The sequence below is a fragment of the Bubalus kerabau genome, chromosome 10 (genome assembly GCF_029407905.1).
Source record: "Bubalus kerabau isolate K-KA32 ecotype Philippines breed swamp buffalo chromosome 10, PCC_UOA_SB_1v2, whole genome shotgun sequence".
In the NCBI taxonomy this organism is placed as follows: domain Eukaryota; kingdom Metazoa; phylum Chordata; class Mammalia; order Artiodactyla; family Bovidae; genus Bubalus; species Bubalus kerabau.
The window spans coordinates 17600967-17616946 of NC_073633.1; the positions used below are offsets into that span (position 1 = coordinate 17600967).

At 42.2% G+C, this 15980-nt stretch overlaps 1 protein-coding gene across 2 annotated transcripts in view; it reads left to right on the plus strand.

The window, feature by feature from the left end:
- Positions 1–4627: 4627 nt before the first annotated feature.
- MAP2K1 (mitogen-activated protein kinase kinase 1) overlaps positions 4628–15980 on the plus strand; it is a 73526-nt gene continuing 62173 nt past the window's right edge. Inside the window, exon 1 of one of the 2 annotated variants that reach the window (XM_055536767.1) lies at positions 4628–5128. In XM_055536767.1, the coding sequence (XP_055392742.1) occupies positions 5049–5128 (80 nt within the window). In that variant the 5' untranslated portion in view covers positions 4628–5048. Of the gene's footprint in view, positions 5129–15328; positions 15463–15980 lie in introns of those variants that run through there. The other variant, XM_055536768.1, reaches the window with a different exon arrangement.

Below are 15980 nucleotides of genomic sequence, written 5' to 3' on the forward strand. Positions count from 1 at the left end.
TTCACTCAGTTACTCAATAGGAACAGCTGCCAAACTCACAGGAGCTTCAAAATCTAGACAATGGATTATATTCCTTAGCTGTTTATTTAAACACTGCAAAAGTCAGCCCCACCTTGCAGAATGAATTATAGGCAAAGGGAGTTTTAATGACAGTAAAAGCCTTTAATAAAGAGTCAGAGTTCTCTCATGACTAGAGAGTAGGAAAATGTGGTATAAAAATGAAGAAGGAAATTCCCTGGCAGTACAGTGGTTAAGACGCCAAGCTTCCACTGCAGGGGGTGTTGGTCTGATCTCTGGTGGGGGAGCTAAGATGCTACTTGGGGTATGGCAAAAAAAAAAGGGAAAACGTAAGGTGGAATTTCCTCATATGGACTAACTTTTGTTTACCATAACTTGACATTTTTTTATTTTGAATTTCCCAGTTGAATTTGTCATAATAAGAGAATAAAAGGTCTTAATTTGTAAGAAGCAAATATGGATTTGCTGCTAAAATAAAACTCATAGGCTGATAATATCATAAACTTCACTGATCCTAAAATATTAACTGTGTGAGCATGGCTAGTAAGAACACAGGACTCTGTAATGTAAATGGCAGTGTTTCATGAATGGTTCTTATTATCTTTTTATACTATTCTAGTTTTTTCCCCCATATTAAGCTGGCATTAGTTACATAATTTTTTTAAACCCACAAAATACTCAGAAGGCCTATATGTTTTAATGTGAGAAAGGCCTATATTTTCTTTCAATCTAAAAACCAAAATAGAAAAAATAAAAATACATTTCAGCTGGTCTGACCTATTTTCTCACAGGGAAAAAAAGTCTTCTTGTGATTTCTTTTTCTCCCATGTTTTATGGAGATGTAATTGATCTAAGACAGGAGGAGAAGGGGACGACAGAGGATGAGATGGTTGGATGTCATCACTGACTCGATGGACATAAGTTTGAGCAAGCTCCGGGTGTTGGCGATGGACAGGGAAGCCTCGTGTGCTGCAGTCCATGGGGTCACAGAGTTGGCTGGACATGACTGAGAGACTGAACTGAACTGACATATAACATTGTATAAATTTGTGTACAAAATGTTGATTTGACAAAGCTATATATTGTAAAATGATTATACCATAGCGTTAACTAAGCCTTCCTTGCTGTCCCATAATGACCATTTCTGTTTTGTGTAAGAACATTTAAAATTTACTCTGAGCAACATTCAATTATATACTACAATATTATTAGCTATACTGTACTGTATATCAGGCTCTCAGAACTCGTGGATTTTATAACTGAAGTTTGTACCCTTTGACCAATATCTCCTCATTTCTTCTCCCAAAGTTTCTTGTAACCTCTACTCTACTGTTTCCCTGAGTTTGGCTTTTATAGATTTCACATACAAGTTAGATCATACAGTATTTGTTTTTCTCTGTCTGACTTATCTCATTTAGAGTAAGGTCCATCCATATCACTGCAAATGGCGGGATTTCCTTGTATCTCATGGCTGAGTAATATTCCATTCCAGGTCTTCTTCCTCTGTTCATCAGTTGATGGACACTTAGGCTGTTTCCGTATCTTGACTACTGTGAATAAGGCTGTGTTGAACATGGAGTGCAGAGATCTCTATGAGATCCTGATCTCAATTCCTTTGGATACATACCCAAGAGTGGAATTGTTGGATCATTTGGTAGATCTAGTTTTAATTTCATTTCTTTTTAGAAACTCCACTAATTTTATGGGGGTTTTTGATGTATCAATTTGCATTCCCACCAAAAAGCCCAAGGGTTCCTTTTTCTCCATACCCCGCCAATACTTATCTGTTTTTTTTTTTTTTATGATAGCCATTCTAACAGGTATTAGGTGATACCTCATTGTGGTTTTGATTTCTATTTCCTTGATAATTAGTGGTGTTGGGTAAATTTCTTTTTTTCCCTCTAGTAATTGTTTTATTGAGGGGTAACATAGGTCCAGAACACACATTGTTTTATTGAAAGATAATAAAAATCATACATGGAACACACTTTCCTGTGATCTCTACCCAGAGCAAGAAAGCAAACATTACTAGCACCTTAGAAGCCTCCTTCAACTCACCTTTTGATTCCTCTCCTCCTCAAGGATACCTCTATCCCAGCTTCTGCCTCCACAGACTAGATTTGTTAGTTTTGAGTAAATATATGTATAATATATATATATGGTATATACATAAATACATATATATTTCTCATGTCTAGTTTCTTTTACCCAACAAGATGTTAATGAGATTCATTCATATCATTGCATGGTGTTGGTGTTGTTCAGTCGCAAAGTCGTCTGACTCTTTGTGACCCCATGGAATGCAGCATGCCAGGTTCTTCTGTCCTTCACTATCTCCCAGAGCTTGCTCAAATTCAAGTCCATTGAGTCAATGATGTTATCTAACCATCTCATCCTCTGCTGCCCCCTTCTCCTCCTGCCCTCAATCTTTCCCAACATCAGGATGTTTTCCAATGAGTTGGCTCTTTGTATCAGGTGACCAAAGTATTGAAGCTCCAGCATCAGTCCTTCTGATGAATATTCAGGACTGATTTCCTTTAGGACTGACTGGTTTGATCTCCTTGCAGTCGAAGGGACTCTCAAGAGTCTTCTCCAACACCACAGTTCAAAAGCATCAAGTCTTTGGAATTCAGCCTTCCTTACGGTCTGAATCTCACATCTGTACCTGACTACTGGAAAAACCAAAGCTTTGACTATATGAACCTTTATTGACAAAATGATGTCTCTGCTTTTTAATATGCTATCCAGGTTTGTCATAGCTTTTCTTCCAAGGAGCTAGTATCCTTTAATTTTATGGCTACAGTCCCCATCCACTTTTGTAGGCTAAAATAAAAGCTGTCACTGTTTCTACTTTTTGCTCATCTATTTGTCATGAAGTGATGGGACTGGACGCCAAGATCTTAGTTTTTGGAGACCTTTTACCCTTTAGCAGTCATTCTACTGTTTCTTGCTCAGCTTTCCCACCAAATCCTAAACAATCATTAATCTACTTTCTATCTCTATAAAGTTGCTTATTCTGGACATTTCACGTAAATGAAATTACAAAATGTGTGGGTTCTTGTAGTTGGCTTCTTTCACTTAGCATGATGTTTCCAAAGTTCATGAATGCAATAGCACAGATCAGCACTTCATTCCTTTTTATGGTCAAATTATATTCCATTGCATGGATGTGCCGCATTTTATTTATCTGTTGATGGACATTTGGGTTGTCTCCATTTTTTGACTATTATGAATAATACTGCCACACATTTGCATAAAAATTTGTGTACAAGTTTCATATGGATATTATATTTTCACTTCTCTTGAGCACATAGGTGTGGAATTGCTGGGTCATATCGGAGAAGGCAATGGCACCCCACTCCAGTACTCTTGCCTGGAAAATCCCATGGATGGAGGAGCCTGGTAGGCTGCAGTCCATGGGGTGGCTGAAGGTCGGACACGACTGAGCGACTTCACTTTCACTTTTCACTTTCATGCATTGGAGGAGGAAATGGCAACCCACTCCAGTGTTCTTGCCTGGAGAATCCCAGGGACACGGGAGCCTGGTGGGCTGCCGTCTATGGGGCCGCACAGAGTCGGACACGACTGAAGTGACTCAGCAGCAGCAGCATGGTAACTATATTTAACTGAGGAACTGGCAGACTGTTTTCCAAAATATCTTCACAATTTTACATTCTCATTTTAATCTTTAAACAATTTATAAAATGTTTTACATTGAATAAATTATATACATAATAAAAAATTCGAACAGCATAAATGGCTAAAAAGTGAAAAGCAAACTTTACCCTCTACATATTGCAAATGGCTAGGTGGCTGACAGGCTGCTCTGGACCACGGGGTGTAGATGCTTACCTGGTTTTGCACACCTAATGCCTTTAGGACTGAATAGAAAGGGAAAGAGGAAGAGGTGAACTGAATGTGTATTTTGAATCATACAAGTCATCTTCATTTCATTAAGCTCTTTATTCACATCTTTTTTCTTCAAGTTTTATAGAACCGGAATTATCTGTTGAAAGGACTTTTTTCAAAAGGTTTTTAAGATATATTCCCAATCTGCTCTCAGAAATGCCCCAATTTAAAGTCTCATCCGGACTGAATACTCATTTCCCTGTACCCTTGTCAGCAGACTAATAGTGTGTATTACCACTTTACATGTAACTTTCTACTTGCCAATTTGCTACACACAAGGAGTCTCTTGACAAGTTGTCTATTCCCCAACGCTGCCTCTAGAAACAGGAAGGGGTCTTTTTCTTTATTCATTTTATTACTTTAGCTCCATCAATGTGACTCGGCCCTGGGGCTACAGGCACCGTAGAGAAGGAGACCGCGAGGCGACCTATCGGATCAAGCTCACCTCGTCTAGCTATGGGAGCCAGGATGCACAACCTTTCCCGGTAGGTCCACCTGGGAGTCTCTAGGCGGCAGAGGGCGCTGTGGAGCCAGGGCCGGACCCCGCCCCCAGGGCCGCGCGCCGCGCCCCGTGACGTATTTCCGCGTCATCTGCCGCCGAGGCGTGCTCTCATTGGCTGTCAGAGAGGCAATTGGGGCGGAGCCAGGTGGGCGTGTGGAAAACGCAGCCTCCTGGAATTGGGGGGGCGAGGCTTCCCCTGTCCTCAGCCCTCCCCCAACTCTCCCCCGCCCTCCAGTCCGTCTCTGGGACTGCTGCGCTGAGCCGCTTGGAACGCGGCAGTGGCGGCGGCGCACTTTCCCGGGCTGTGGCTGGATCAGCGTTGTGGTGCGCGCGCCCGGGACCGGTTGACTGAGGGAGAGCGGGAGGGAATCCCGGGCTGCCGAGCTGCGCCTGCGGGGAAGCCCTTCGGTTCCCTGTGCACTGAGCAAGTGGGCCGGGGGTTCCCCCAGACCGCCACTGGCCCTTTGGCCTTGACGGGACCGCGCAGGGCGCGCCCCCCGAAGGCAGCCTTCGGGCTTGCGGCCCAGACTTGGCCCCGCGAGGCCGGCGCGGGGCAGCTCAGAGGGAGGAAGCTAGAGGGGCCGCCCTCAGAGTTGGGAGCGCCTTTCCTGGGTCCAAAATGCCCAAGAAGAAGCCGACGCCCATCCAGCTGAACCCGGCCCCGGACGGCTCCGCGGTTAACGGGACCAGCTCGGCGGAGTAAGTCTTGGGGTGGGGGGTGGGCTGGGGAGGCCCGGGCCGGGGTGCAGAAGCCGAGTCGGGTGTGCGCCTCGCGCGGGGCTCTGCTCGGGTCATCACGTACGTCTCGGGCCGCCGGGCGCGAGGAACTCCCGGCCGCCGAGGTATCAGTGACTAAGCACTGATTGTGCTCCTGACTCAGACCAGTCCGTGCACCCAACGAGTAGCGATGCCCCATCCCCACCCCTTTACCGACCCTTCCAGTCATCCCTGACCTTTGGTCATTTTCCCTCTCCCTAAAAAATAAAAACTGGTTTATCGCCCGCCTGTCCCCAGCTCTTTCTCCTAGATTCTCTGGGATTCTGGTGTGTAACGGGGAGAAGGGAGCCGATGTTTTGGAAAAATTAAGATCGCATCTGCGTCTTGAGATCAACTCAGGGTGTAGAATGTGGAGTTGGGACCGGCGAGCAGTCCTCACCTTCGTGCTTGACACCTGTGGGCTGGGAGTGGCTAGTCGCAGCTACTGCCTGGCCAGCGAGGACGTCTGTACACCAACACCCCCGAGGCTTTTTACTTGTCGACTTTGGGGGCTCCCATTCCTTGGCCTTCTTCCTGGAGACTCTTGTTTTGAAGGGAGCTGCTTTTCCTTTCTTCATCTGACTTTTCATTCATTCACCAGATCTCTTCTCATAGGTGTCTCTCCTGGGCTGCTTTAATTGGCCATGAGCCCAATTTTGGACCTGAGACATCACACCATGTTCTTGGAAATCACACACAAGGTGTTCCATCTCTGCAACTTCCAGTGTTCATCACAAACCAGCAGTTTACTTCTTTAAACAGTGATGAGTCTGTTTGATGGATGTTTCTGAGTTGCCAACTCTTTTGTATCCTAGGTAAGGGACAGGACTGTGTGAAGTAGAAAGATCTGGCGAGCTGGAGAAATAAACAGAAAAGATTAAGAGTTCTTAATCTCTTACCTGCACCCCTGGAAACTTTAGGAAACCAGCTGATGAAAAGAACAGATTAGGCCTCGACCTTCTGCCCTTTGGTGATTTCTGTAACCTCTTTGTGTCTCTCTCGATGTTAATAGCCTGGAGACTTGTTGGCTTGGTGGCTCTGTCCACTCCTATAATGATCACAAGGCCAGTGGTGAACAGGCCTGTGATGTGAGCTCAACCACATTCCTCAGACAAACTCCTTTCAATACTGAAGTATCTGTTTTGCTTGATATTAACTTGCCCAGGTTAGTGGATAACTTTGCAAACATTGATGCACGTTTAGTGTACAGAATTTTATCCCCTAAAAATAGTCTGAAATCACCCCCACCTCCACCACCACCACCAGAGCAGGGCAGGGCAGGACAAATTTTGACCACAGTGGATTCTAACTGAATGTTGTGTCCTGACCATCGTGCTCCCACTCGTTTTGGAGGAAGGTCATGAGTGGAAGTGGGGTTTCCCAAGTGGCACTAATGGTAAAGAACCCACCTGCTAATGCAGGAGACAAAAGAGATGTAGGTTTGATCCCTTGGGTCGGGAAGATCCTCTGGAGGAGGGCAAGGCAGCTCACTCCAGTACTCTTGCCTGGGAATCCCATGGACAGAGGAGCCTGGTGGGTATAGTCCATAGGGTCTCAAAGAGTCGGACACAACTGAAGCGACTAAGCCGCAGCAGCAGCAGTGAGTGGAAGTACCTGTAGTCATTCTGTTGTTGTGACCCAGTGTTCTTACAAAGTGACTGTAAGAACTCACAAAGAACTTACAAAGTTCTTACCATTGTGACTGTGTTCTTACAAAGGGGAGAGGGAAGAAAAAAAGGAAAAAAACTATGCTGAAGTTGGTGGCAGATATATTTGGTGGGACTGGGAGATTCTAAACAGTAAAAGGTTGGACTCTGGAGTCAGGCTAAGTTTGTGGTTTTGTGATCTGGGTCAGGTCTCTCTAGGGCTTAGGTTTAGTTTTTTGTTTGTGAAAATGGGTCTAATGATAGATCTGTTTAGAGTTGTGAAGATTAAATGAGCTAATAGTAGTAGCTCTTCGGTCAGTGTTGGCTGCTGGTACCTTTGTTACTGGGTAGAGAATGCTGAGGGAAGCCTGAAGGTAATTTGCAGCCGTGGTGGTAGATGAGGCGCCGTAGCTTCTGGATAACCAACCCCCTTACTCAGTTTTCTGTGCCATGTGCATCTGCCTCCATGACTCATGGCTGTGTTACCGTAGGAGGCACCTCTGTGTAGGCTGCCTGAGACAAACGGGGACTGTTCCCCTGCCCCCTGCCTCTCATGGCGGAAAGCTGTACACATCTGTTAATACATCTTTCCCGTTTTTCAAGCAAAGCTGATGTACTCATGTTTCTCTCAGTAGATCAGGCCATGATTTGGCACATTTTCATAAAGTGTAAAAAGAAAAAAGTCCATGGACATTAAAGAACTCTTGGTACTAAATTGGCAAGGTTGTTTGTCTGTGACTCCCTGGCACTTGGGACTGCTCTCTAATGGAGCACTTACCCCATTCAGACAAAGTTATGTTACATGGGACCTGGATTCTATGCAGCTTTCTGGGGGTCCTTGAAGAAAAAGACTGCAAAAATATTTCTTTTGCAAGTTTGCAAAAATATATGAGTATATTGCAAGGGTGCTAAATGTTAGAGTGAAATAAGTTGGAAACAAGATCATGTCATTTCCCTGTTTAAAATGTTTTCTCTGGGAATTCCCTAGTGGTCCAGCGATTAGGACTTCCTGTTTCCACTGCTGAGGGCCTGGGTTCAATCCCTCATCAGGGAACTAAGATCCCACAAACTTCACAACTCAGCACAGCCCCCCACCCCCCAAAAAAGTTTTCATAGTTTCATTGCAGTTAGAATAAAATAAAATTGAAATTCTTTATATTGGGCTGTGAATCTGCTGTATCCCCTCTTCCCCGCCCCATCTCTTTAACCACATTTCCTGCTGCTCCTTTCTTCCATTACGCTGGTCTTTCACTTCCTCCATGGGATGGTCCATACTCCCTCCAGGCCCTCGCACATGCTGTTCCGTTTGCCTGACATTAATCCTCCCTTTCTCTTCCCAAGCTGAGAAGGAAGCAGTCTTCACCTCTCTGAGTAAATGTCATTTCCTCAGAGATGTTCACAGACCACCTAATCTAAAGTGGGTCCCTCTTTCTCATGTCACCTGACTTTTCTAATGGCACTCATTCACTGTCCAAAATCTTTTACTGGGGTATTTTAAATATTTCTGTCTTCTGTACACCTTATAACCTGTAAGATTGGACCGCCCTTTTTTGATTTGCTGTTCAATAAGTAGTGCCTGGGATAGTACCTGGAAAGTAATCAGTGCACAAATGTTTGTGGAGAAAATTAGGGAAATTTCTAATATTTGCATAGTCTGTTTATCAAGTCTTTTAATAGCTTTTCTTTTTTTTTGGTTATTTCTCCCTTTATTTTCCTTCCCTCCTCCCCACTTTCTTCTCTCCCCAAGACACCATCTCACCCACTCTGGATATTTAATATATGGTCCTATAATTCTACCTATTCGTTGGGTATATGTGTACTTTTGGGAGGGAGATAGTGTTGTTTTGTGTGCTTAGGGTGCTGTATACTGTTGTGCTATTATTCCACCTTGAAAGAGAAGGACATCCTGCCATTTGCAACACCATGGATGGACCTGGAGGACAGAATGCTAAATGAGATAAGCTAGACACAGAAAGAAAAATACTGCATGATCTCAGATTTTATATGGAATCTAAAAAAAAGGAATACATGAAAGCATAGAGTAGATAGGTGGTTACCCGGGGTGGGGAGGTGGGGAAAATGGGAGGATATTTGTCAAAGGATACAAAGTTGTAGTTAATAGGGTGAATACTCTAGAGATCTAATGCTTAGCATGATGACTATAGTTAATAATACTGTGTTGAATACTGGACATTTGCTGGGAGAGTAGATTTCAGGTGCTCTTGTCACACACACACCCCACATGGTAAATGTGTGAGGAGATGTGTATGTTAATTAGCGTGACTGAAATAATCATTTCACTATGTGTATATAGTGAATCATCATGTTGTACACTTTAAATATTTTCATTTTTTATTGAAAATCCTATTGTGCTATAAATCTGCATCAGTTGGGATAGACTAGAAAATCTCAGTAGTTAAACATGCTTTCAGGTTAATGGGAGACTCTTTTGATTGGATTCCAATCAGGGCCTCAGGCTGACAGAGGCACCATGTCTGAAATACGCTTAATGAGAAGGGAATCTTGAGAACCACTTGCTGGCTTTTAAAGTTTCTGCCCAGAAGTGTCACTTTTGCTCCCGTTTTTGTAAAGCAAATCACATGGCCATGGTGACCTTCAAAGGGGACAGGGGCCTTCTTGGAAGGAAAAGAAGCAGCAATATTTGAACAGAAGCAATGACCACCCTTAACTTTTATTTCAGGTTTTTTCTTTTTCAAACAAGTACCGTATTTCTGAGCTCTGTTCATAGTGTTATACATGTATCTAGTTAATTGTTTCTCTTGGTTGCAGAGCAGTCTGTCATGTGCATGTACCACATTTTACTTATCATTCCCCTAGAATAAGAAGACAGTTTTGTTGTTTCTAACCCCTTGCTGCTTCAAACAGTGAAGCCATCACTGTCCTTAAATCTGCACCTCCTTTTGGACTCTTCTTTAGAAGAGTTCCCTGTGGAATGTACTCAGAAATGGGATCGCTGAGTTTGAGGGTACTTTGCCTCTCCTTCCATGATAAGGCACTCGCTTAATCTTTCTCTGTGCTTTATTTTTTTTTCTGTTTCCTTTTTATTTTTGAAATTGTGAAAGTATGAAAACACACTGGAGACTTGGAAAATACAGAACAAGTTATATATAGTTCCACTATATATTACAGTTGTTTTTTTAAGTAGATAAATTAAGATTTTTAGTTGGGAGTTTCAATATCAAACTCTCAAAAATTAATAGAATGAATATACAGAAAAGTAGAAGGATATAGTGGATCTGGAAGGCACCATGAACCAATTCAGCCTAATTAAAATTCATAAAGTTCATGTAACAGTAGGATACTAAATCTATTCAAGTTCCCATAGACTGTAAACTAGGAGACATTGAAACATATCCAGGGACATAAAACAAGGTGCAAAAATTTCATGGTCTAGGGGAATTGAAATCATATAGAGTCTATTCTTTCTTTGTGTTTTAAAGAGCACTTTTAACCCTCCCAAGGAGAAGCTGGAGCGCTGAGTAGAGTTCGAAGTTGCAATGCAGGGTGCTCCCCAAGACCTCACTTTTTCTTTTACCTTAGGCAAGTCTTTTGTACTTTCTGACTTTTAGTTTCCTTATCTGCAGAGTGAGGATGAGAGTGGTTTATAAAATCTTTGTCTTAGTGGCCGACAAGGCCCTGCCTGATCAGGTTCTTAGTTTTCCCCGTCGTCCCCTTCACTCTTGGCTCCAGCCATGCCATTCCCTTTGCTGTTCCACAGTTGGTTGGGTGCATTCCAGCCTCAGAACTTTTGCTGTTCTCTCTGCCTGGAATTCTCTTCTGCCAAATACCCACATGACTTGCTCCCTCACTTCCTTTGGAACTCTGCTCAAATATTTCTTCACACAGGCCTTCTTTGATCACTCTATTTGTAGCACTCCCTGTCATGCTTGACTCCCTTATTTGCCCTATTTTTCTTTGCAGCACTTACCAGTAATTAGTGTTGCGTTGTCTATAAATATTTATCTCCACCTCCCCCTGCCCTAAAATGTATGCTTCCTGAAGGCGGGGGGTTGGTTTGTTCCTTGCTCAGTGAGTAGATCAGTGTCTGGCCCATAGCAGATACTCAGTAGATATCTGTTGACTAAATGATTGAACCGTTCCTACCTTGAAGGAGTATCGTGAAGATTAAACAAGATAACACATACGCAAATGCTTTGAAGGCCACAAGGTGCTGAATAAACAAGGCGCATTGCTTGGCCTAGGTGGCATCCACAGCTTTTTGATTTGCATCAGCACTTTCTGCAGGTTTTTTCACATCTGTTAGTGTGAAAGCCCTTAAGGAAGGGGGCAGAGAGGTTGAAACAGGTTGTTGTGCTTTTGGGGGATCTCTTACAGCCTTAGGCGCTTCCCTGATGGCTTAGTTGGTAAAGAATCCGCCTGCAATGCAGGAGATCCTGGTTGGATTCCTGGGTCAGGAAGATCTGGGGAGAAGGGATAGGTTACCTACTCCAGTATTCTTGGGCTTCCCTTGTGGCTCAGCTGGTAAAGAATCCACCTGCAATGCAGGAGATCTGGGTTCGATCCCTGGGTTGGGAAGATCCCATGGAGAAGGGAATGGCTACCCACTCCAGTATGGGCTCCAGTATGTGGCTCAGCTGGTAAAGAATCGGCCTTCAGTGCGGGAGGCCTGGATTTGATCTGTGAGTTGGGAAGATCCCCTGGAGAAGGGAAAGGGTGCCCTCTCCGGTATTCTGGCCTGGAGAATTCCATGGACTATACAGTCCATGGGGTCGCAAAGAGTTGGACACAACTGAGCGTCTTTCACTTACAACCTTACCTGGGATGTGCATTATGATAACTAGAAGCTTTTGAAGTGGTTTTAACTGACTTTGTAGTTCTGAATTTAGGTGCTTCTACTGGTTTGTTGCAGCAATAACTAATACTGGTGCAGTCTTTTGAGAACAGCTTCAGGTAAAAAGTAGGGGCAGCTGAACCTTGTGTCCTTGGGAAGAATGTCTCTGCTGTTGCACCAGATATAGAAAGAGCAAAAGGTTCATAAAGATGACTTAGTCTGGGGCAGGGAGATGTGTAAGGTCCTTGTTTGAACGTAAGCACGTACAGCATTCTACTTTCACTTATTTATGCATCTTTTGAAAACAGGGAGAGAATACTTCAGTAGAGCTTCCCATCTCTAGTTTGATTTTTCTCTGGCTGATCCCTTTATTGTCCTCCCATCGCCCCTGCTTTTTACCTCTGTCTGGTCTTGCTCACATGGTTTCCTTTGTCTGGAATGCCCTCCTCCACTTTCCTGTGTGATTTTATTTTTGTCTTGTATTTGCCACCACACTTTAGGTGAGGGGAGGACCTATCACTATGAGCAAAGAAACCATGACTATCTTGTGTACTGATATTTCCCCCACATCTAGTCCAGGGCCTGGAATGAAAGAATGCTCCCATCTTTCAAGACCTAGAATAGAGTTCATCTCCCATGTAGCCTTTTCTGAGTAACTCCATGCTATTCTAGGACCCGAGTTTGAGACTTAGTTATGCTACTTCTATATTGCTGATCTTTGGCATGTCGTTTATTTATTAAAAAAATTTTTTTTGTATGTTATTTAACTTCACTGAGTCTTAGTTTCCCTCATTAGTAAAGTAAGGATGATAATATAACAAGCCTGTGAGGGAAGGAGGGCAGGTGAGCATCATCCAAAATAAGGTTATAAAAGTATTTTACGATTGTTGGAAGCTGTCTACATGGGAAGTGTAATTAGCGGTGCTGGCTTTGGTTTCTTCCTTCTCAGTTGACTGTTACCTTTTTTTTCTTAATACCAAATTGCAAATGTTGATACATCATGTTAATTTATACATTTTATATGTTGCCTGTTCTTCGAAGTCTTACTCAAACCTGCATCTAATCCAGCCTTGAGATCTGACTTCCTGTTTATGGCAAATACAGGGACAGAGAAGCAAGTGAAATGACACCAGGAGGAAACAGACAAATTCAGGATGTGGAATATTCTTTAAGACAACCGGCCACGTCCCTTTAGTCAATGTCACACGGGAAAAGTAAGGGAGGGTGCTGTTTGAGAATAAGAGACTAAGGAGACATGCCAGTCAGATGAAATGCATGAACCTTGGTTGGGTACTGAATCAAAAAATGTAATAGCTGTAAAAATGATTTCTTGGAACAACTAGAGAAATTTAAATAGAGAATTATGGTTAATTTTTTACATGTAATAATGGTATGATTATGTAGGAGACTGTTGTTCATAGTTGATGAGTGAAACTTTGAAATGGTTCAGGAAAAGAAAATTACACTCACATAGTAGATAAAGCAAATGGGGCAAAATTGTTCACAGTTGTTTAGTTGGTTGGTGTTATGAGTTTGACTCTTCCCTTCTTTCCATATTTCTTATGTTTGAAAAAAATTTTCCCTTCTTTCCATATTTCTTATGTTTGAAAAAATTAATAATAAATTTTAAAAAAGTACCCAGAGATTAAAATTCATCCTAAATCTTACGTCCTTTTTAACATTAACTCACGTTTTCTCTCTCCGCCTTTGTACTCTGGCCTATGTGTTTGTGTGTGCGCTTCGTCGCTCAGTCATGTCCTAATCTCTTAGGCCTCATGGATTGTAGCCTGCCAGGCTTCTCTGTCCATGGGGTTTTTTCCAGGCAAGAATAGTGAAGTGGGTTGCTATTTCCTCCTCCCGGGGGTCTTCCCTGACCCAGGGATCAAACCCGAATCTCCGGTATCTGCTGCATTGCAGACGAATTCCTTACCATTGTATCATCTGGCCTATATTGTATAATAAACATCACATTAAATTCTGTATCATTTTGAAATCATATGCTTTGTTTTTCACTAAATGTTCCTTGTGTCTTTTTTTCCTCCATTAATTTGATTACTTGGGACCATGCCTTTTTGGACCCCTGGGTCTACATCACTCCATTCGCTTAGTATAGTAAATCATTATTGGTAAATTTTACAAAACCAAAATAACGTTTAAACAAACTAACCAACAACAACAAAAAACTCTTCCTTGCAAGCTTCCTTTGGTATGAATTGGTAATTGTTTTTACCACATCCATAGGAAGCACAGGTCCAGCAATGGAGAATCTTTCCAACATATTGAGAAAACCTGGAGAACCCACAGACTGGGAAGAAGATGAAGTGAGCTTGAGAAGAAAGCTTAGAGTCTCAGTTTTGTTTCTCTTAGTCCCTTGTAGAAGCTGCCAGTTTTGAAAAAATCATCCTAGTCTCTTTCTGCCACTTGATTATGTTTTTACTTCGTATCCTGTGTCCTGTCTCTTTTGTCTGAAAACCCACGAGAGCTGTTTGAAGGCTCACATACCTGTTTGCTAAATTAACAGCCTTCCAGAATGAATTGCATTTTTTGTTTTTAAAAGAGCAGGTGTTTTCTGAATCTTGGTGCAGGGCCTACTGCTAAAAATGCTGATTCTGCCTCTGATTTCTTGGTGAAGCTCCCAGGGGTATCCTGCTTTGATGTCAGCAAGGGAGTCAGATAAGAAGATGTTGCATGGGGGTTGAAGAAAAATCAAATAGAGTGATTTCTTCCCCCTGAACCCAACTCTTTTTTGAATATTTGCTTGCTGAAGTACAACTTTAAAAGAAAATTGAATATATCAGTACCTTTTTAAGGAAAGAACCTGCAGACATTAAATTTTCCAGTTTAACTTTTGGTTATTCCATTATATACATATATAGATAACTGTAATCAGTTGATGGGTTCCTCTCCTACCCCATTTTTACTCACAGACATAATTCTCATGCTTGTCATTTATTTTTGGCTAAAGAGTAGAATTTGATAGGACCTGGCTTCACAAATGATACTTGTTGATTATTTAGATGGCTTCCAAAGTTTTACTATTTACTGATACTCTTATGAGTATTTTGAACTAATTTGTTTTGTTCTTTTAAACTAATTCATACACCAAATCAGAGGCAGTGAACCATGTTGCCCATTTTGTTATGTATTATTGAATATGTTCCATAAAAAGACAGAACCAGTTTACAATGTATATTTCAACTAGTTCCTCAAGCTTTAGGAAGTTGGGTTTTTTTTTTCTTTTTTTTTTTTTGAAATTTAGTGATTTTTTTTTTTTTTTTTGATAGTTTAATAGGGCTCCTTCTCAGTCTGCTTTGCTGTGTTTGCCAGGCTGTATTTTTGAAATGGGATTATTTTCAGTCTAAACTAATATTTAATGAATGCACTTTGAATGTAATTTGCTCTGCTGGATGGTGTAGATAGGTGAGTAAGATTGTTTTTGCCTCCAAGGATCTTAAAATCTCATGTATGGAGAGGTTGCAAGTTCACAAGGAGGAGGAAACAGATGGGTAGAGTAAGAAAAGTGCCCCAGGAGAAAGAGGTACAAAGAAAGTACTGTCAATGCTCATTGAGAGGAGGAAGAACGCGCATCCAGTGGGGAAGATTAGGAGGGCCTTCACAGAGGAGATGACATTTGAGCTGGGTCTTGAAGGATGGCTAGGATTTCCATGGGAATGGGGGAGGGAGGGGGCCTGGCAGGAAGAGAGCTCAGGATGAGCAGCTTCACATAAGTGGGAAAGCTTGGGATGTGTAGAGGAGCCGGCAGCGAGTTCAGTGTGCTGGCTGCATAGCTGCAGGTCGCAGGAGATGAAGCTGGAGAGGTAGGTGGGAAGGCTTCGTAACACCAACCGAACACTTTGAAAAGTTTCATGCAAGCTTTTTTCTTCTCAGACCATTTTTTAATAGATACGTCTAAACAGCTTTGATGTGCTTTGTTTTATTTATTATTGTTAGTTTGTGTCTTTTATTAGCCAGTAGATATTACTTGTCTTTTGGTTTGTTGAAGCAATAGATCAGTGTGCTTCGTATTTTTTCAGTTTTATAAATTATGTGGCTACTACATCATCCCACTGTGATGTTTCCCTATATTGTATTACTTAGGAAAAAATATGTATATTTTTTATTTTCCAAAGCATGTCTTTTGTATGGTACAACCTACTTTTCTTTTGTATTCATACATGTAGCATTATTTCATAACTAGCAGGAGTCTGTGGCTTCATTTTCTTCTAGCCTTTTCTCTCCCTTATATGGTCCCAATCTGGAATTAATGTGTTTGGGGTGAGGTATGGGTCTATGTTAATTTTTCTACACAATGAGGTCTAATATCTTCATGGAGTTT